This window comes from Hippocampus zosterae, chromosome 11 (genome assembly GCF_025434085.1).
Source record: "Hippocampus zosterae strain Florida chromosome 11, ASM2543408v3, whole genome shotgun sequence".
NCBI classification, from domain to species: domain Eukaryota; kingdom Metazoa; phylum Chordata; class Actinopteri; order Syngnathiformes; family Syngnathidae; genus Hippocampus; species Hippocampus zosterae.
In genome coordinates, this window is record NC_067461.1 from 2,514,630 (window position 1) to 2,534,659 (window position 20,030).

A 20,030-nucleotide genomic window follows, 5' to 3' on the forward strand; every position below is an offset into this window, starting at 1 on the left:
ACGGGGGCGCTGTGTGATTCGATACTACCTGCTACGAGCCGTGTTTGCGCTTCGTCGGCTTTCTTGAGATGGCCGACCAAAACTATCTCCTTAGTACTTTGTTCTCATCCAACCAGTAATATGTTTGTTTGTTATGCATACTAAATTCAACTCATATGTTACAGTTTATACGCGAACGTCATTAAACAGAACAAAGTCAACGTGAATACCGTTCCTTACGTGTGTAAAGAACGCTTCTTGTCAAGACCTGTGGTTTGTTTTAGTCGGCCCACAGAACGGCGAAACGCATCCTCCTCACATGGGACGTTCAGTTTTTACTTTGAATCAAATGATAGCCGAAAACGCTTAAGTTTTACTCTTTTTAAATACCCACATCGTCATCATGTTGAAATCTAAAACCTTCGTTAAGAAGACTCGGGGCGGCCGGGTGATGAAAATAGTGCGCGAGCATTATCTGCGAGACGACATTTGGTGCGGAAGCGAGGCGTGCGACCAGTGCCGCCAGGAGTCCACTGTGCTGCAGAGAGAAGCATGCATCGAGAGCAACTTGTGCTCGTTTTCGCATTACCTCGTCCCCGACACCAATGTGGTGTTGCATCAGGTAAGAGAGCGGCAAAGACAGCAAAACATTCTGGTGTTGTATCAGGCTGTCAATCGAGCTTGCAAACCAAACAAGGCAGAATTTGTAAGCATTACCATTGTTTCGCTCTGCTTCTGTGATGCTGGAAAATTAAGTCAAATTTGTAGTTAAACCTGAATTGCCAAGTGTATGTCTTCTTGAACTTTATTTCACCAAGTGGGCTTCCACCTAACAAAACACTAAGAAAAGTAGAGTCCACTGAATATGAATTTCTCTTAATAGTTACAAAGAAACTTCTAAAAACTGCAATGCAAATGTACTTTAAACCGTATTATTTCGTCTCACAGAAGTCTACTTGTTCAATGCTATCTCGCAATGCCAAACTCCGTAGACAGGCTAACAGAAATTAGCACAGACATTACGCTCATAATGAATTTTCCAACAACCGCACATTATTTTGGTATCCCACAGATCGATGTTTTGGAGGACCCTGTGATTTGCAACGTGGTGATCCTCCAGACCGTTCTGCAGGAAGTACGCCACCGCAGCGCGCCGGTCTACAAACGTCTCAAGGATCTCATCCATGAGGAGGAAAGACACTTCTACACATTTACCAACGAGCACCACAGGTAGCAAAGTGCATCACCGCATCTCTCTTTTGGCTTCTCCTTCGGATTGGATTATTAGTTTCCTTTTATTCCTACAGTGAGACATTCATCGAACGCGAACCGGGGGAGAGCGCCAATGACCGGAATGACCGAGCTATCCGTGTGGCGGCCAAGTGGTATAGCGAGCACCTGGCAAAGCCCGATGACCCCAAGCTGGTGCTCCTAACGAATGATGTCGCTAATAAGCAGAAGGCACAAGAGAGCGGTCTGTTGGTGTACAAATGTAAGCTTTTTCGTCAAACTTTTTTAAATTGCCAGATTGCGGTGATAATCGCATACCAATGCGTCCTTTGTTCCCACGCCAGTCGAGGAGTACGTGAAGGGCCTGATCGCAAATCCCGAGCTCGTGGATCGCCTCGCCTTGTCAAATGATGACAAGGTAAGCAAATGAGTTCCTCATGGATTTCTCAGGAGTTTTCGTGGTGGTTGTTGCAGCCTAAAATCACAACAGATGTTAGCGGCATTCTTGCGAACGTTACATGGCCAAACTCAGAAAGCAGTGAATGATTAAAATTGCAGAGTCGCGCATAATTCATAGGAATGAATTCAAACAGCTTGAATCGTGCCAATTGCCACATTGCAAATGGCCTCCTTCCCGCCCTCAGAACGACATCGCCAGCAGTCGGGTGTTATTTCCTGAGCATCTCCCGCTGTCCAGGATCCAGGCGGGCATCAAAAGCGGCTCCTTCCTCCAGGGGACCTTCAAGGCCAGCAGGGACAACTATCTGGAGGCCAAAGTTTTTATTCAAAAAGACGAGGAAGACGGCACAGAGGTATGTCGCCCAAGCGCTTTGACATATCCATAGCGACATGTTGCCTATTTCTGTGTTCCGCTCACTTTTTCACAACTCTCCAGGTTCTGATCCAGGGCCTTCAGCACCTCAACAGAGCCGTGCACCAAGATGTGGTCGCCGTGCAGTTGTTGCCGCGCAGTCAATGGGTGGCACCGTCTTCCGTCATGCTGCAGGACGTGGGCTCGGCCAAAGACGACACCGCTACCGAAGAAGAGGAGCAGGAGGAGGATGCTGTAAGTTGCTGCTGGGCGGAGTCCGGTAATGAGTCTACTTCTCTGCTTGATGACGCCCTCTCTGTTCGTGAGCAGCTGAGAAGTTGCGCAGGGGATGTCGACAGGAAGCCGACAGGCAAGATAGTCGGGATCATCAAGAGGAACTGGAGGCCCTTCTGTGGCATGCTCAATATCTCTCAAATCAAAGAGGTAATGTCAGACGACGGCGGGGCAATATCGCCTTAAAATATATATTTTTTTTCTTCTCGCAAAAAGCAGCTATCCAACAATTATGAAATGGACCCAACAGCTTTTGCCTTCTGTAGGCATAAAAAGCAGGACTGAAGAGGAGTTGACATTCAGTCATCTTCAGCAAAAACTGTTTTTTGTTCTTCATTCAAGCCCGTTCTGCTGCCATCTAGTAACAGACAGTGGAATTACACCAAAAAGTAAACAGGATAGTGGTTTCCTGTCTCTAAGGAAATATGTCGAAGTAAGGGGGAGGAGCTTCTATTAGCCATGTCTAATAGATCGGTTTATGCAGGACTGAAGAGGAGTTGACATTCAGTCACCTTCAGCAAAAACTGGGCTGGTCTTGAAATATGTCCTGTTTTTTTGTTCTTCATTCAAGCCCGTTGTGCTGCCATCTAGTAACAGACAGTGGAATTACACCAAAAAGTAAACAGGATAGTGGTTTCTTGTCTCTAAGGAAATATGTCAAAGTAAGGGGGAGGAGCTTCTATTAGCCATATCTAATAGATCGGTTTATGCAGGACTGAAGAGGAGTTGACATTCAGTCATCTTCAGCAAAAACTGTTTTTGGTTCTTCATTCAAGCCCGTTGTGCTGCCATCTAGTAACAGACAGTGGAATTACACCAAAAAGTAAACGGGATAGTGGTTTCTTGTCTCTAAGGAAATATGTCGAAAAGTAAGGGGGAGGAGCTTCTATTAGCCATGTCTAATAGATTGGTTTATGCAGGACTGAAGAGGAGTTGACATTCAGTCATCTTCAGCCAAAACTGTTTTTTGTTCTTCATTCAAGCCCGTTGTGCTGCCATCTAGTAACAGACTGTGGAATTACACCAAAAGTAAACGGGAGAATGGTTTCTTGTCGCTAAGGAAATATGTCGAAGTAAGGGGGAGGAGCTTCTATTAGCCATGTCTAATAGATCGGTAGTGCTCTGTCAAAATAGCTTCAAAGCTAACTCCTTTGGCCACCATGTGTATGACAGCGGATTCTGTGAAAATCTCCGATAGAGAGAGACCATACGAAGTGCGTTCTTCTTTTTCCCTTTCCTTTAGTCGACGCGCCACCTTTTCACGCCAGCCGACCGCTGCATTCCACGCATCCGCATCGAAACCCGCCAAGCGTCCACATTAGCAGGCCAGAGGATCATGGTGGCCATCGACGGCTGGCCCAAAGACTCCAGATATCCAAATGTGCGTCGCCGTTGGACCTTATTTAAGTCCCGGATGTGATCCGGACGGTCACTTACAAGTGACGTTTCCTTTTCATTAGGGTCACTTTGTCCGTACTTTGGGCGCGGCGGGGGAAAAGGAGACGGAAGAAGAAGTCCTGCTGCTGGAGCACGACATTCCCCATCAGGCCTTCTCCCAGGCCGTGCTTAGTTTTCTTCCCAAAACGCCCTGGAGCATCAAACCAGAGGTAAATGACATCTTTCCAATTTTTGTTCCTGTAAATCAAATCCGGCCCGCGGTCGAATTTCATCAGGCCCTCGGCCCCCGTCATAAAATCAGTGCCGTCTGGCCCGCAGGTTGGGCGCAATGGAACACGTGTTGCATTGACTGAGGTCTCGTAGACTGGTGAGTGATGTTTCATAGAGTACTGCTTCCCTCTAGTGGCTAAATGAGTAATAGCATTCACTAAATGAGTAATAGCATTTAGACACTAGAGGGCATCACTCACGAGTTAACAAGACATCACTCCGTGTTTATATTGACTGATGTCATATGATTTTTGAAATTAAAATAAAAATGGAAATGTGAAACAGACTGGCTTACTAAAATTTGTCGAACAATATTGTTGTTCAATGTAAAGAATGTCAGCCAAGGTCGGCCCCCCCGACATTTTACCTCATAAAATCTGGCCCCCTTGGCAAAAAGTTTGGACACCCCTGCTGTAAATAAATGACAATATATGTTGTGTCTCAATCCTTTTGCTTACGTGTGCCTGCAGGACCTCGCGGGCAGGGAGGACCTGAGGCATCTGACAGTGTGCAGCGTGGATCCTCCCGGATGCACGGACATCGACGACGCGCTCCACTGTCGAGAGCTGGCCAACGGCAACTTTGAGGTAAAGAGGTCTCGTAACGCACGCTCTCCCCGTATTTGTCACGCGGCCCCATCTGCGATCTCAGGTGTGTGTTTTTGTTCTAGGTGGGAGTCCACATCGCCGACGTCACTCACTTCATCAGACCCGGGAACGCTCTGGACAAAGAGGCCGCCAGCCGAGGCACGACGGTTTACCTCTGCGGCAAAGTGAGGACAATCCAAGTGCATGACTGACCAAAGCACGCGTGCACAAATTCCGTCAGTCGTCATGCCTCAGCGGAGCAATTTTACACGCGTGTGTTGCGTCCCACAGAGGATCGACATGGTTCCCGAGCTGCTCAGCTCCAATCTGTGTTCGCTCCGCTCCAACGTGGACAGGTTTGGCTTTCCACGCCGCCGTCGTCTCTCCAATTATATCCGACCGACTGACCTGTGTATGATTTTTAAAAAAAATTTTCCCCCCAAGGCTGTCTTTCTCGTCCATCTGGGAGATGAATCAAAAGGCTGAAGTTGTGAAAACGCGCTTCACGAAAAGTGTCATCAACTCCAAGGTATGGCATGAAGTCAACATGCAAATGAGCGCGCCGTCGTACTGACCTCTTTTGATTTTTTTTTTTCTGGTGCAAATGGATGGAATAAGGCGGCCCGGTAGTCCAGTGGTTAGCACGTCGGCTTCACAGTGCAGAGGTACCGGGTTCGATTCCAGCTGCGGCCTCCCTGTGTGGAGTTTGCATGTTCTCCCCGGGCCTGCGTGGGTTTTCTCCGGGTGCTCCGGTTTCCTCCCACATTCCAAAAACATGCGTGGCAGGCTGATTGAACACTCTAAATTGTCCCCAAGTGTGAGTGTGAGTGCGAATGGTTGTTCGTTTCTGTGTGCCCTGCGATTGGCTGGCAACCGATTCAGGGTGTCCCCCGCCTACTGCCTGGAGACAGCTGGGATAGGCTCCAGCACCCCCCGCGACCCTAGTGAGGATCAAGCGGCTCGGAAGATGAATGAATGAATGAATGAAAATGGATGGAATGGTCCATTGAGCGTAGTGGTCTGGAAGCCAACCCCCGACCGACTAAATAGAAAAATCTGAACTTTTTCGCACTGTCAGACAACTGAGAGAAAATCAAAACGGCTCATCAAAATCGTCATGAACAGTCGGCGTGATTTTGGCTAGCTAAATCGAAACGAAGACTCGATGACAACCTGACACTCGTGCGATCAGGAATATCCATAAATAAGCCTCCACTTGGGGTTTAAAAAAAAAAAAATCCCGTCTTGTCCGAATTCTACGGTCCTTGATCGTAACTCCGCCTCCCGATTCAATTCAGGCGTCTCTGACGTACGCCGAGGCCCAGATGAGGATCGACGACACGGGCAAGAATGACGACATCACTAAAAGCCTGCGCGGCCTCAACAAGCTCGCCAAGATCCTGAAGAAGCGCAGGATTGAGAAAGGGTGAGGTCCGCCGAAAGAGCCGGAAAAAAGATTTGTACTCGGTTAATGACAAAAAAATGTCATTCGTCATCTACCATCAGGGCGCTGACGTTGTCCTCCCTGGAGGTCCGCTTCCACATGGACAGCGAAACCCACGACCCCATTGAGCTCCAGACCAAAGAGCTCATGTAAGTACTTCCCAAAAACCGCTAGGGGGAGCCATGGTGGCTTTCTGCCCCTTCACCGAAGCGGGTTAGTCAGCCACAAATGCAAAATGAATACACTCGCAAGGAAGAGGATTGGAAAAGCAAGTCGATGGAATTGTCATAACTCACCGAACTGGAATTTCTTCGTCACATCAGGGAGACCAACTCCATGGTGGAGGAGTTCATGTTGCTGGCTAACATCTCAGTGGCCCAGAAGATCTACGACGAGTTTGCCGAGTGCGCCCTGTTGAGGAAACATCCGGCACCGCCGCCTTCCAACTACGACATTCTCCTGAAGGCAGCAAAGTCCAAGGTGGGTCGAGAACTTGTTCGTGGGCTGCGCACATTAACAACCGATAAAATGAAGACACGGATAACGACAGGGGGGTGTCTCATCATTGGTTGCGAAAATGTAAATGCACAAAAAATATTGTTTTTTTTTTACCCCGGGAATGTTTTTGACCACACACGTCAGAAAAAAAGCGTCATAGAACAGCTGAACTTTATTTGGTTTTAAATCAGTTGCACTTTATTTCTATTAAAAATTATATATAATTATATTATATTATTAAATTAATTAAAATATTCATCTTCCGAGCCGTTTGATCCTCACTAGGGTCGCAGGGGGGTGCTGGAGCCTATCCCAGCTGTCTCCAGGCAGTAGGCGGGGGACACCCTGAATCGGTTGCCAGCCAATCGCAGGGCACACAGAGACGAACAACCATCCACACCCACACTCACACAGAGGGACAATTTAGAGCGCCCAATCAGCCTGCCACGCATGTTTTTGGAATGTGGGAGGAAACCAGAGCACCCGGAGAAAACCCACGCTCGCCCGGGGAGAACATGCAAACTCCACACAGGGAGGCCGCAGCTGGAATTGAACCCGGTACAGGGGCTTTAGGTAGGGGTGGCTGCTTTAGAGTGCCTCATTGTTGCAAGTTTGCATGTTTTCGGAATGTGGGAGGAAACCGGAGCACCCGGAGAAAACCCACGCAGGCCCGGGGAGAACATGCAAACTCCACACAGGGAGGCCGGAGCTGGAATCGAACCCGGTACCTCTGCACTGTGAAGCCCACGTGCTAACCACTGGACTACCGGGCCGCCATATTATATTATTAAATTAATTAAAATAATTATAATTATATAATTAAGTATAATGATGGCAAAAACTGAAAAGAAATCGATCGAACAGATGGTGTTCAATTTGGAGGGTCGACTTTTATTTTTTTTGGCGATTTTAGGATGTCCTGCTCCGTACGGATTCGGCCAAGGCGCTGGCCGACTCGCTGGAAGCGGCCAACGTGGACGGCTTTGCCAACTTCAACACGTTGCTGCGCATCCTGGCCACTCGCTGCATGATGCAGGCCGTCTATTTCTGCTCGGGCATGGACAGCGACTTCCACCACTACGGTCTCGCCTCGCCCATTTACACGCACTTCACGTCGCCCATTCGAAGGTAGAACGACGCACTGGAAACTGCAAAGTTGATAGTTGTGATTGACTGCAGCCAATGCCAAAAAGCCGCCCCCCACCCTGCTCAAAAAACAACAATTTTGCCACCTGGCTGTCAACCAAAAAAAAACAAGTTCTGTATTCCAACCTCTTCCCGACTAAATGTCGGTCGCGCAGGTACGCCGACATCATCGTGCACCGCCTTCTGGCCGTGGCCATTGGAGCGGACAGCACCTACCCGGAATTGACGGACAAACACAAACAATCGGCGCTGTGCAACAACCTCAACTACAGACACAAAATGTCCCAGTACGCTCAGAGGGCATCTGTGGCCTTCCATACACAGGTAAGCATCGATGGAGATGCGTCCGGTTCGGGTTAAAAAAAAAATCCCCCAAAAGTCGTGCACGTTTAAATCCAAGTACATTAAAATATGTCATGTCCTGCGTAGTACTTATAGCAGCCTGCTTTGTTCCCTTGCTAGTTGTACTTTAAGAGCCGAGGCGTCCTGAGCGAGGAAGGATTCATCCTGTTCGTAAGGAAGAACGCCATCATCGTCCTCATCCCCAAGTTCGGCCTGGAGGGGGCGGTCTTCTTCGACGGCAAGGACAAGAGCGGCCCGAACCTCGTATTTGATGAGGAGGTAATAAAGGCGCAACGCGTGTTACGAGTGTCTGCCGTTTAACCGCCGCCGCCGCTCCGTGTTCAGTATCCGTCTCTGACCGTGGAGCGCCACACCTTCCGGATATTCGACCGGGTGAAGGTCACCGTCAGCCTGGACGACTCCAACATTCAGCACCAGAAGATACGCATGGCCTTGATCGAGCCTGTGGTAAGAGTTGCGCAAATACAGACGCCATCTTTCCGCAAGTGACACCCTCCTCCCTTTCAGATCCCGGGTGTAAGCGTTTCGGCCACGGACGGTGAAACGCAAAACAAGAAGCCCAGGCTGGATAGTTAAGCCGGCCACGTCGCATCAAGAACCGGACTCGACATTCTTTGGACGATGTAATAAAACTGCCATGCAAACATAAAAAAAAATAAAATAATTTTTTTTTTACATTTCAAAGGGGCCTGCGTGGGTTTTCTCCGGGTGCTCCGGTTTCATCCCACATTCCAAAAACATGCGTGGTAGGCGGATTGAACACTCTAAATTGTCCCCAGGTGTGAGTGTGAGCGCGAATGGTTGTTCGTCTCTGTGTGCCCTGTGATTGGCTGGCAACCGATTCATGTTCTCCCCGGGTCTGCGTGGGTTTTCTCCGGGTGCTCCGGTTTCCTCCCACATTCCAAAAACATGCGTGGCAGGCTGATTGAACACTCTAAATTGTCCCTAGGTGTGAGTGTGAGCGCGGGTGGTTGTTCGTCTCTGTGTGCCCTGTGATTGGCTGGCAACCGATTCATGTTCTCCCCGGGTCTGCGTGGGTTTTCTCCGGGTGCTCCGGTTTCCTCCCACATTCCAAAAAACATGTGTAGCAGGCTGATTGAACACTCTAAATTGTCCCTAGGTGTGAGTGTGAGTGCGAATGGTTGTTCGTCTCTGTGTGCCCTGCGATTGGCTGGCGACCGATTCAGGGTGTCCCCCGCCTACTGCCCGGAGACAGCTGGGATAGGCTCCAGCACCCCCCGCGACCCTAGTGAGGATCAAGCGGTTGGGAAGATGAATGAATGAATGAATGAAGGAGCTTCATATTTTTATTTAGTTTTTAGAGTGAAAATTATGAATTACGAATACGTCCTGTGCCACTATTGTAAGTCATTTTAACACACCCACCAACCGGTACTGTAAATACCATTCGATAGAGCAGAACCGTATGCAGCGCTTTTCAAGTGACACGGGGACGCTGAATAACTCAGAAGGGACCAGAAAATATCCAGAAAAATTTGCATCATGGAATGGATGTCCATTTTCAGTCCGTTGCTCACACCGCGTCGCAGAAAGCGGTGTGAACCACCACCGACATACATACAACATAAGATTGTCATGTTGACATTCGTTAAAGTGACAAGTACTACTCAGCCTTGATTCTTGTGACTTAAATCATGAAAACACATCAGAAATAACACATTGAAGCGTAAACACGTCAGTCATTCTGTTTAGTTCAGTATTCATGCATGCCACCTGATGATTTAAAAAAAAAATGGATGTAAAAGTCACGGTAATGGGTTTCCTTAAAAAAAAAATACAGCACATTTTTGATATCGCCTGCATGATTACGGCAGCACCTCATAAAACCGCGGCCAGCTACTTTTCCACAGATTTGCCGGCAATGCCGTGTGATAACTCGCTGCACAACCTGATTTAATGCCTCCCGTAACATTTGTGGAGAACTAAAGAACTGTTTTAAAAAGAAAAAAACTGTAAGAAGTGGGTTTCCCTCTTGATGCGTGCATGAAACAGTTCAGTGATGAGGATACCACACCTGGAAAAGGACAAAAAAGTTACGAATTGTAATTTCCTACAATGACAGTTGATTGCAGGGAATGATACGATACGTCAGAGCATATATAAGAATGTTTTTTTTTTTCTCCAACCCAACCCGCAGGCTTTAAACACATTCCAATCTATTAAAAGACTTTGTTCTCCAAGTAAGTGGCAAAGCCTGACTGCTTCAACTTATGTCACTCCCGGGTAAAGTTTACCAAAAAAAAAAAACGGACACTTTGAACATTCATTCATTCATTCATCTTACTACCCGCTTGATCCTCACTAGGGTCGCGGGGGGTGCTGGAGCCCATCCCAGCTGTCTCCGGGCAGTAGGCGGGGGACACCCTGAATCGGTTGCCAGCCAATCGCAGGGCACACAGAAACGAACAACCATTCGCACTCACACTCACACCTAGGGACAATTTAGAGTGTTCAATCAGCCCGCCACGCATGTTTTTGGAATGTGGGAGGAAACCGGAGCACCCGGAGAAAACCCACGCAGGCCCGGTTGCCAGCCAAACGCAGGGCACACAGAAACGAACAACCATCCGCGCTCACACTCACACCTAGGGACAATTTAGAGTGTTCAATCAGCCTGCCACGCATGTTTTTGGAATGTGGGAGGAAACCGGAGCACCCGGAGAAAACCCACGCAGGCCCAGGGAGAACATGCAAACTCCACACAGGGAGGCCGGAGCTGGAATCGAACCCGGCACCTCTGCACTGTGAAGCCGACGTGCTAACCACTGGACTACCGGGCCGCCCAACTTTGAACATTTACACACCAAAACGTTGACGCAACTTCATGTGAAACGCTACCGACACGGTAATGAAAATTTTTTTGTCAATGTTACGGTAATTATGAACCTTCAAACAATTGCTGCTTTAAACACACGGTATATGAAAATACTCCCAGGCGCCTTTTGAGGACCTTCTCTGCCTCTTGTTCTAATTATGCTGCATCTCATCCAGAAAACCTCAATGAGGGCTGGCACATCACGCCGCAACGAGACACGACACCCAAAGTGCTCAACTCAAAATTCCAACTTGCAGGTGTAGCAAAAAATATAAAAATCCACAAAAAAAGATTTGGCCAAACGATTTTAGCGAGTGTATTCATGTAGCATGCAGAGTACGTTCAGTAGAGTGTGTCAGAGCAGTTCTGGTGATACCGGTACCTTGACTTTCGAGGTTTTGGTGAGGTGGGAGGTCTCGTCGGCGAGATTGGCGCTGAAGGACTCTTTGCCGTGATAGTCGGAGGCGAGGCCGTCGATCAGACTGCCGGCCGTCGTCGAGGTCGTTTGGTAGCCGCTGTCCACCTACACGAGGCCAAGCGGGGCAGATGTCCGGGTGTTATGCTGACAGAACATTTTCATTTCCTTCATTCATTCATTCATTCATCTTCCGAGCCGCTTGATCCTCACTAGGGTCGCGGGGGGTGCTGGAGCCTATCCCAGCTGTCTCCGGGCAGTATAGGCGGGGGACACCCTGAATCGGTTGCCAGCCAATAGCAGGGCACACAGAGACGAACAACCATCCACGCTCACATTCACACCTAGGGACAATTTAGAGCGTCCAATCAGCCTGCCATGCATGTTTTTGGAATGTGGGAGGAAACCGGAGCACCCGGAGAAAACCCACACAGGCCCGGGGAGAACCTGAATCGGTTGCCAGCCAATCGCAGGGCACACAGAAACGAACAACCATTCGCACTCACACTCACACTTGGGGACAATTTGGAGTGTTCAATCAGCCTGCCACGCATGTTTTTGGAATGTGGGAGGAAACCGGAGCACCCGGAGAAAACCCACGCAGGCCCGGGGAGAACATGCAAACTCCACACAGGGAGGCCGGAGCTGGAATCGAACCCGGTACCTCTGCACTGTGAAGCCGACGTGCTAACCACTGGACTACCGGGCCGCCTCATTTCCTTCATTTTTTTTTTAAATAGCCAAAGGCCCTGTATGTTGTAAAAAGTCTTCACGCCCCCGTTCAAATGTCAGGTTTTAGGAATATTTATTTGAAGCAAAAAAAAAATGTGAAATTGAATTTCGACAACAAAACTGTAGTTGAGTAAATGGAAAAAAAAAAAGACAAACCTGCATACTGGAATCATAGCGTATACTGCTGCGCTCCGTCAAAAGAGAGAGACACATTTGGGAGTTTTCCGTGGCCGACGACACGTTGCCCATCCGAGAGCTGGTCAGCCGTCCGGAGAGACCCCCGTTGGCCCCCTCCTCATCCTCTTCTTCCAGTTTCTCCTCCATCCTGAACTCCTGCTCGTTCTCCATCTTCACAGTGTCACCGAATCCCAAGTTCTCCACACCGGGAGCACTATTGCCCCGAGCCAGAGGGGAGGATAGATCACAATCCATCGAGAGTCCGGCCGGTGGTGGGTCCTCGGCCTCCTGGGCGTCTGGTAGTTTGGGATTGAGGACGGGGGCAATTCGGGGCGGGGTGGTGCAGCAACGGAATCGAGGCCTGGGATTCGCTCGGGGGTGGCGCTGGTGTGGAGAACAGCTCCGGATGGGAGAGCAGCCCTCCACGTCCGGACTCATGGCAAAGGAGGCGACGTTCACGTCCAGGGGGATGCTGTGGGGAGTCAAACTGCAAGGTCGCTTCCACTCGGCTGAAGAGGGTCACAAAAAGAAGACCCCCCCCCCAAAAAAAAAACACACATGAGTTTTAGAGCAGGCTGGGAAAGCTTTTGTGCTTCAGGGCCAAATTTGATTCTCTTTATATTCATTCATTCATTCATCTTCCGTACCGCTTGATCCTCAATAGGGTCGCGGGGGGTGCTGGAGCCCATCCCAGCCGTCTTCGGGCAGTAGGCGGGGGGACACCCTGAATCGGTTGCCAGCCAATTGCAGGGCACACAGAAACGAACAACCATTCGCACACCCACTCACACCTCGGGACAATTTAGAGCGTCCAATCAGCCTGCCACGCATGTTTTTGGAACATGGGAGGAAACCGGAGCACCCGGAGAAAACCCACGCAGGCCCGGGGACACCCTGAATCGGTTGCCAGCCAATCGCGGGGCACACAGAAACGAACAACCATTCGCACTCACGCCTAGGGACAATTTAGAGTGTTCAATCAGCCTGCCATGATGTTTTTGGAATGTGGGAGGAAACCGGAGCACCCGGAGAAAACCCACGCAGGCCCGGGGAGAACATGCAAAATCCACACAGGGAGGCCGGAGCTGGAATCGAACCCGGTTCCTCTGCACTGTGAAGCCGACGTGCTAACCACTGTGCTACCGGGCCGCCTTGTAAAATATTTCCATTTTTGGAACATGGGAGGAAACCGGAGCACCCGGAGAAAACCCACGCAGGCCCGGGGAGAACATGCAAACTCCACACAGGGAGGCCGGAGCTGGAATCGAACCCGGTACCTCTGCACTGTGAAGCCCACGTGCTAACCACAGGACTACCGGGCCGCCTTGTAAAATATTTCCATTCACTATAAGCCGTCGTGTCGCTTTAGTCTCCTCTCCCAAAAGAAAACAGAAAATGGAGGGACAGTTCTTGGATAAAATCCACTCTCGTACCTGGGCCTGTGGGTGTGCGCTGGGTATGTGCGACGATGGGTGAAACGATGGGCGAGGCCGCGTCCGCAGGGGATGACTTATCAGGGAAGAGCGGGCTGGCGCTGCTGCAGTCCCGGAAGCAGCCGGTCTGGATGGGACTGGATGAGAACTGACTCTGTCAAGCAAATGGACCAAGTGCGGGCTTGTAACTCGAGGTACCATTTTTATATGTGCCCCCCCACACCCCCCTACTCACCGTAGAGGGCGTTGAAGCAGACACACCGCAGGATACAGGGGATGAAAACATGGCAGCTTGACCCACAAAATCTTCTCCCTGGGTCAACGGCCTCACTTCCCGAGAATGCCCTCGGTCTGGGCTCGGTGGACCGGAGCTGTCGGAGCCGCTGCAGCTGCTGTGGCCATCCAGGAAAAGTTTACGCCTCAAGGAGGACTGGCTCAGGCTCTCGTGAGCGCCATCGCTCGCCGCTTCCTCGGTGCGGTAATATTCCCCTAGGAGATGAACACCGTGACATCACGGCAAAATCGCCCGTCGCCCCCGGACTTGAGCTATTATCGGCTTACCGAGAAGTCTCTCCAAATCAAAGGCCACCGGTAACGAGAGAATCGTCTGAGAGGCAACTGCAAACGCAAACTTAAAAGTTAATTAACGGCGAGGGGAAAAGACAAGCTCCAAGCTCCGACCTTCATGAAAAAATACTGACCTGATTTTTTTTCTGACTCCTCCAGCATCGGAGACAGAGACCCTGAGGATGCACAACAATATGATATGAAGAAAACTAAATTTTTGAATGCAGATAATGTCAAGAAAGATATTGGGAGAGGAAGCATACAGGTCTTAGATGCGTGAGGTATTCTACGGGGGTCTGACGTAGACCATGGAGAAGGCACAATTGGTCCTTTGGTAAAAAACTGGATCGGTATACAGACAAGAAATTGATATGTGGTATGACAACAGTGATGGTAAAATGTCTCAATTGTCTAGTCTTGCATTGTAACATACCTGCTCGATAGCATTCTGACGTTTTTCTTCAATGTCCGAGTCCATCCTTCAAATTCCAAAAAAAAAAAAGATACTTTTAAGCCAACTTGCTACCCCTTCCCGAAGGCATTTCATGCACTTGGATTGCAGCACTTCAATAAAGTACCTCGTTTGGCTGAGGTAAAATGACTGTCGCTGAATCTCCTCTGGATCGATGTGCACTGGAAGCAGACTGGCCATATCCTCGATTGACCAATTGAACCCGGAGGGAGCCTGTGCAAAAGTGACCATTTCAGACACGGCGTAGACAACAAGACAGAACATGAAATGCGGACAGGATGAATAGACGCGACTCACAGCTTGGGATAACTTGAAAACAGACGGACTGGGAACCAGGGGCTCGCGGAGGTGGCGGTAGTCATTGGGACTTTCAAATGGATTCCTTATTGAGGTTCTCCCTGGTGTGTCTGGAGTGACATGTGGCTCCGGGTCGTCCCCCATCTTTGATAATAAAGATAACCAAAACAAATTGTTTCCCGAGGTTAATTCTGTCATCTCACTTTGATGGACCGAACCAATATTAATCCATGACAAATAATGTATCTTTTCTCATCTATCGAAGCCGGTAAAGTAAGTAAAAGGTTGGACAACGAAATGTCCTTCCACAAGCACACAACTCGGGCATTATGTCAATTTTACATTTTTTTTTTCAAATGACATTTTTGTATGGTAGTGTGCCGTGATATTTTCATCAGGTCAAATATCAGACTTGGATCAATAAATGTTTGAGGGAAATTTGCTAGAAGACATCTTTTTCGACCGTACCTTGGTTTCCTTATTTCGTTCGAAAGTTACGTTTGGTTTAACGCGATGTTCTTTTGAGATAAAACCAAATGGTAGATTAGATATGTACATATTTTGTGATACTCACATCATCGAAGAATCAAACACTTTAATACCGCAACCACTACTGACTGGAGGAAGTGTCTTTAAGCGTTTTTTGGACGCTATTTCAATTTCGTCCTCGCAACCCGGCAGCCAATAGAAATGTTCTAGGAAATCCGTAACAACCAATCAGGACTATTCGCGTCACATCCGCTTCCGGCTTCTCAACGTTTATTCCATCAGGCTCAATATCTGTTGCGAGTTTATTGCTTGGTGATCTAATTTTCAAGATACACGTTTGCTTGTATCCATCATAAAATGATCATAAAATATTCAAATCATTTATATTCGCTTGGTTAATTTATTTATATCCCCCCGGGGGGTCCTTATAGCGCTTCGATAGCTTCCAGCTAGCAAGTTGGCTAGCTGTCCATTCAGGACCATGGCAAGTGCATCCACTGCTAATCTAAACGCAGTCCGAGAGACTATGGACGGTAATAGAGGCATTTCACTAACACGTTGTCCAGTCGCTTGCTTTTGCCTGGGTTATAACGCCTGTTTTTCGTGTATCTTTCCACCAGTGTTACTGGAGATCTCAAGGCTGCTCAATACAGGCCTTGACATGGAGTCTCTGTCGATCTGTGTGAGATTGTGCGAGCAGGGCATCAACCCAGAAGCTCTGTCTTCGGTTATCAAGGAGCTGAGGAAAGCCTCCGAGACCCTCAAGGTACACGGGCTTGAGTCGAGCACTGTTCTGGCAATATCTTCACATTTACTTAAATTATGTGTGATTGAATGGGAACTGAAAAAAAAGTCTCACTGTGGTGAACCGACATTGTCTTTATTTTGTGTTACAGGCTCCCGAAAACTGCACGAACTAAAGATGAAACGTTCCCTTTGGGGTCCTAAATGGGACTGCAGCCGTCTCTTGTCCCTGCACCATGAAAGCTCCAGCCATTATGGCCTCACTGTCGTCCCTCGTGTCCTGCCCTTGGGTGCAGATGACGGTCAATTTAAATCCCGAAAAAAATAGCACTCAGCATCAGCTAGTTATGAATTGTAAGTGAACACTTGTCATCTATAATAAATCTATTTTTTATTTCTGGTGTTTAATTTCCAAAGTTCTCCAAGTGTCATTTAAAAAGTTTATATATTTGTAAATATCCATATTGTGTATGAATGTCGAAATCAAAACAATACAGTTAAAGGCCACTAGGTGGTGCCGTGACACCCTTATTCCTATTTATTGACTTTAGCTTTCAAAAAGTACAAGGACTGTACGGAAAGAGTGATATAAATGTCTATTTACGAGTCATATTTTCTGTATCACGCAAGATGAAAACTGAAGAGTTTTTGTTTCCATGCCGCAACATCATTAGCTAGATGCCTTTTTTTGTTAGAAAACAAACCCGGGTAAAATGGAAAGTCTTGAGTAAAAAAAAAAAAAAATAGACTACAGTGGAACGAGCTCTCTATCCCATTCGCGACTTGATTACAGCTCCTGTTGTGATAATGTTATTCTAGCAACTAACAATTTGGACAACAAAATGACAATTTGATAAGCGTCTGTTTTCAGTGCACCGCCCCTCAGAAAACTCAGCCTAACATGGATTGGGCTTTGTTTTTGTCACAAAACTTTTCAGAAATGTGGAGTGGTCATCCAACAGGGAATTTCAAAACACAGCAGAAAATATTCTCACTTAAGGGTTACTTCATTGTGTACAGTAAACCCCATTTAACCTCAGAGGGGCCATTTAAACTTTTATGAGGTACTCAGAGGGGACATACTAAACCGTATGAAAAAGTAGCATCTTTATACGTATTATGAGCATTTTAATGAATTTTTATGACAGTTCGTCTCTCTCTGTCTCTCTCTCTCTCTCTCTCTCTCTCTCTCTCTCTCTCTGAGGCTGATGCAGCCTCCCCACTGGTGCACGCCGGGGAGAATCAATACAAGAGCTGTACCGTAAAGTATCAGTTACACATACTGCCCATCTGGCTGAATTTGATCATTTCCCCCCCTTCGATGTTCATGTTCACGTTCTGCATGTCTTCCAGGGCTGCACATTCCCCATACAAACGCCACTGATCTACAAGTGGAAAAGAAAAAAAAAACCTTTCACATAAAATGTATGTATTTTTTTTTATGGCCATGTTGCATGTCCTATTTGAAATACCATCCATATTGTACATACCAGAAACCGATTATCCAGATGTATGTTGAATGGGATCAACATTACAACTTGTATGCAAGCGCACCGTGCATTGTTTTCTTTTCTCCACTGTCTGCAAAACGGCTCTCTTCATCTTCCAGGAGGAAAAAAAAAAATGCTGAAAGCACACAACTTTCCTCCACAGGCCAACGTGCAGGCTTGAAGCAAAGCTCTCATCTTCGAGGGCTTGTATTAGGGCCTCATTGTGTAGGTGGGGGTCCACTTCTATGCGGGCAACTTTATTCGCTACTGCTGCTTTAAGATGTCTACAAATAAGGGGGTCCCCCCCCCCTCCCCCGTCCCCCAAATCCCCCCTACTCTTCCCACCCTTAAGCCTTCTGACAATAACAGCCCTCAGAGGAAGTCAGCGTGTGAGCGCATGGGTGTCGGCGTAAGCATTTTCGGCTTTGACTGACAGGCCGGCAGTTCAAACCCTCGTGCTCCTTTTTTTTTAAATCTGCTAACACACTTTTCTCCGTGTTCCACATCAAGAAGAATCATGTCGGACTCGTATGAAGTGCAGGGGGTTGAAGTCTTCACACTCAAGTTGAAGTATCGATACTTAAAAGTACTGCTTCGGTTCTTTAAATTCAAATAAAGTACAATCTGAAATGTACTAAAGTATATTAAATGAGTCAATTATTTACAATACTCCTTTTGAGGAAAAAAAAACCTTGCTAAAAAAAATCTGCCACATGCGTTTTTCAGATTAGAGAGAGTTTTGGATTGCCAGAAACTGGCGTTTTGTGTCCTGCCAGGGGCACAAAACGGCTTCGCTTCAGATCATTCTTGGAGACGACTGCACCAAAGAATTCTTTTAAAATCAAGCCGTGCAGGGGGAATATGTCACTCCTCCAAATCTGTCCCGTCATGTTTGTTCACGTGGCCTGGTTCACTGGTTACTCCACGTCACGGCTGCCCAAGGTATCACTCAAGTGATCAAAATCTCAATCGCCGATGACTTTACCTCTTTAACCTTTATTTACTTCTCCCCCCCCCCCCCCCCCCACAATATGCCGTGAGGCTAGACAGAAAGTGAACCTATCGGCAGAAGGACGATGAGGATGGAGCTCGAGGAGGACAAGCAAGGAAAAACAACAAAAAAAGTAATTACCGTATCACTCGACAAACCGAGTTATATGCAAATGTGCTTGCGAGGGGCGTGGCCTCATGAGTGACTTCAGGAATATGTTCGCTTAGACTTGGAGTTTGTCTTATTGTGACAGCTCTCATTTTGTATTTGTGTGTTTGCCTGCTTGTGCTCCATTATTGAGTCAAAGCATGAAGCAAAAAAAAAAAACAAAGTGAGGAGCACATCACTTGAAAACTGAAAAGTCGCGACACGTCAATCAAGGTTCCACCGGACCTGCAAAATCTACTTACGTCCAACACTTTGTACATAGTTTCTTCCCACCACAGAGTTTGAGTGAGACATGAAGATGCGATCATCCAAAGTTCGTAACACGGCTCGACCTCCACGCAGGGTGGGTGGGGGTAGTGGGGCGGAGTACAGATGGAGAAAGGCCCCACAGTGTGAATCCTTTTCTTTTTCTTTCCGCAAAGCAAAACAGTTGCTTGATTGGCGAGTGTGGGCGTGGGAGTCTTCCGTGTTTGATGTGTTCCTCCTGATCCCCGCCAGACACTTTGATCTGGCGTAAAACAAAAATATTCCCAAATCCCACAGTCCTGACTGGGTAGATTAGCGGCCATATATGCATAAACATCTAAAGGGTGGGGGGGGGGGATGCTCAACTAGGGCAGTGGTCAGGTCACATGACTGCACCAACTTCAAGCGGGTGCTGGCAACCAAAACTTCTAAAGGTGTTTATGTTTGTATGTCTGATAATTACCCATGGCCCGTCTGTTATTATTATTATTTTTTTTTTCTGAATAAACGAGGGCATTCAAATATAAAAGCGCAGGACCCTCGTGGTGCCGTAATGGTCCTGGTGCGGGAAATGGAAGGTACAAGAAATAATTAGACTGATTAGTGGCTCCTTGTATGCGAAAAGCCAAATTACGGACAGTGCGCCGAGGTGGGAAAACAACTGCTGTTTATGCTCAACTTCTGAGTGAGAAATAAAGAAGAAAGCGGTGGGCTGACCAATTTCGAATAGCATATGAACAATAATAACGTAGCCTTTGTACAATGTTTTGATGAGATGGAAGTCCAGTTTTTGGTGCTCATTAGATGATCAATTAAAGAGGAAGACTTCCTTTTCCTTTTCGCATGAGCATTCGTATGCTTGTTAAGTTAAGTTAAGTTAAGCTTGTTATGTCTTGTTAAATGGCTCTCGCGGTGTTGTGAATGTGAGAGTTCGGTGTTACCCATGGATCAAT

At 47.7% G+C, this 20,030-nt stretch overlaps 4 protein-coding genes across 6 annotated transcripts in view; 3 read left to right on the forward strand and 1 right to left on the reverse strand.

Moving 5' to 3' along the window:
- The first annotated feature begins 72 nt into the window (after positions 1–72).
- dis3 (DIS3 exosome endoribonuclease and 3'-5' exoribonuclease) lies at positions 73–8,758 on the forward strand. The gene is made up of 21 exons (XM_052079712.1): positions 73–601; positions 1,052–1,209; positions 1,287–1,471; positions 1,554–1,627; positions 1,854–2,021; positions 2,105–2,275; positions 2,351–2,464; positions 3,558–3,695; positions 3,775–3,921; positions 4,453–4,569; positions 4,653–4,754; positions 4,861–4,925; positions 5,014–5,098; positions 5,868–5,995; positions 6,076–6,162; positions 6,337–6,493; positions 7,425–7,639; positions 7,813–7,981; positions 8,120–8,278; positions 8,345–8,467; positions 8,528–8,758. The coding sequence occupies exons 1-21, from the start codon at positions 383–385 to the stop codon at positions 8,594–8,596; spliced, it is 2,850 nt and encodes a 949-aa protein (XP_051935672.1). The 5' UTR covers positions 73–382; the 3' UTR covers positions 8,597–8,758.
- The window catches only part of ubac2 (UBA domain containing 2), a 63,472-nt gene continuing 50,869 nt past the window's right edge, over positions 7,428–20,030 (forward strand). Inside the window, exon 1 of the mRNA XM_052079782.1 lies at positions 7,428–7,438. The gene's annotated coding sequence lies outside the window, so the exon portion shown is untranslated. The remainder of the gene's footprint in view (positions 7,439–20,030) is intronic.
- On the reverse strand, positions 9,811–15,672 carry bora (bora aurora kinase A activator). 2 transcript variants are annotated; one of them, XM_052079755.1, is made up of 12 exons: positions 15,524–15,672; positions 14,950–15,093; positions 14,759–14,865; positions 14,614–14,659; positions 14,444–14,522; positions 14,315–14,356; positions 14,175–14,231; positions 13,849–14,102; positions 13,614–13,767; positions 12,160–12,689; positions 11,239–11,379; positions 9,811–10,055 (listed from the first exon to the last, which is right to left on the reverse strand). In XM_052079755.1, the coding sequence occupies exons 2-12, from the start codon at positions 15,091–15,093 to the stop codon at positions 10,035–10,037; spliced, it is 1,575 nt and encodes a 524-aa protein (XP_051935715.1). In that variant the 5' UTR covers positions 15,524–15,672; the 3' UTR covers positions 9,811–10,034. The 2 variants fall into 2 exon arrangements, with proteins under 2 accessions (XP_051935715.1, XP_051935716.1); XM_052079756.1 differs by lacking the exon at positions 14,950–15,093 and having other exon boundaries at positions 15,524–15,596.
- On the forward strand, positions 15,689–18,476 carry mzt1 (mitotic spindle organizing protein 1). Of its 2 annotated transcripts, XR_007964726.1 has the most exons (4): positions 15,689–15,971; positions 16,059–16,204; positions 16,335–16,536; positions 17,387–18,476. XR_007964726.1 is itself a non-coding variant. In XM_052079801.1 (3 exons), exons 1-3 carry the CDS (start codon positions 15,920–15,922, stop codon positions 16,356–16,358), a joined length of 222 nt encoding a protein of 73 aa, XP_051935761.1. In that variant the 5' UTR covers positions 15,689–15,919; the 3' UTR covers positions 16,359–16,689. The 2 variants fall into 2 exon arrangements, 1 of the variants encoding a protein (XP_051935761.1); XM_052079801.1 differs by lacking the exon at positions 17,387–18,476 and having other exon boundaries at positions 16,335–16,689.

What these genes read in the sequence shown, in the direction of transcription:
- dis3 (XM_052079712.1), top strand. Translation starts at nt 383, where the DNA reads ATGTTGAAATCTAAAACCTTCGTTAAGAAGACTCGGGGCGGCCGGGTG. An exon ending in CCTGGAGCATCAAACCAGAG is followed by an intron (nt 3,922 to 4,452) that starts GTAAATGACATC and finishes GTGTGCCTGCAG; the next exon opens with GACCTCGCGGGCAGGGAGGA. An exon ending in ACCTCGTATTTGATGAGGAG is followed by an intron (nt 8,279 to 8,344) that starts GTAATAAAGGCG and finishes CTCCGTGTTCAG; the next exon opens with TATCCGTCTCTGACCGTGGA.
- bora (XM_052079755.1), bottom strand. Translation starts at nt 15,093, where the DNA reads ATGGGGGACGACCCGGAGCCACATGTCACTCCAGACACACCAGGGAGA. An exon ending in TTTTCAAGTTATCCCAAGCT is followed by an intron (nt 14,866 to 14,949) that starts GTGAGTCGCGTC and finishes ACTTTTGCACAG; the next exon opens with GCTCCCTCCGGGTTCAATTG. An exon ending in CCAAAACCTCGAAAGTCAAG is followed by an intron (nt 10,056 to 11,238) that starts GTACCGGTATCA and finishes GTCCTTTTCCAG; the next exon opens with GTGTGGTATCCTCATCACTG.
- mzt1 (XM_052079801.1), top strand. Translation starts at nt 15,920, where the DNA reads ATGGCAAGTGCATCCACTGCTAATCTAAACGCAGTCCGAGAGACTATG. An exon ending in AGTCCGAGAGACTATGGACG is followed by an intron (nt 15,972 to 16,058) that starts GTAATAGAGGCA and finishes TCTTTCCACCAG; the next exon opens with TGTTACTGGAGATCTCAAGG. An exon ending in AAGCCTCCGAGACCCTCAAG is followed by an intron (nt 16,205 to 16,334) that starts GTACACGGGCTT and finishes TTTGTGTTACAG; the next exon opens with GCTCCCGAAAACTGCACGAA.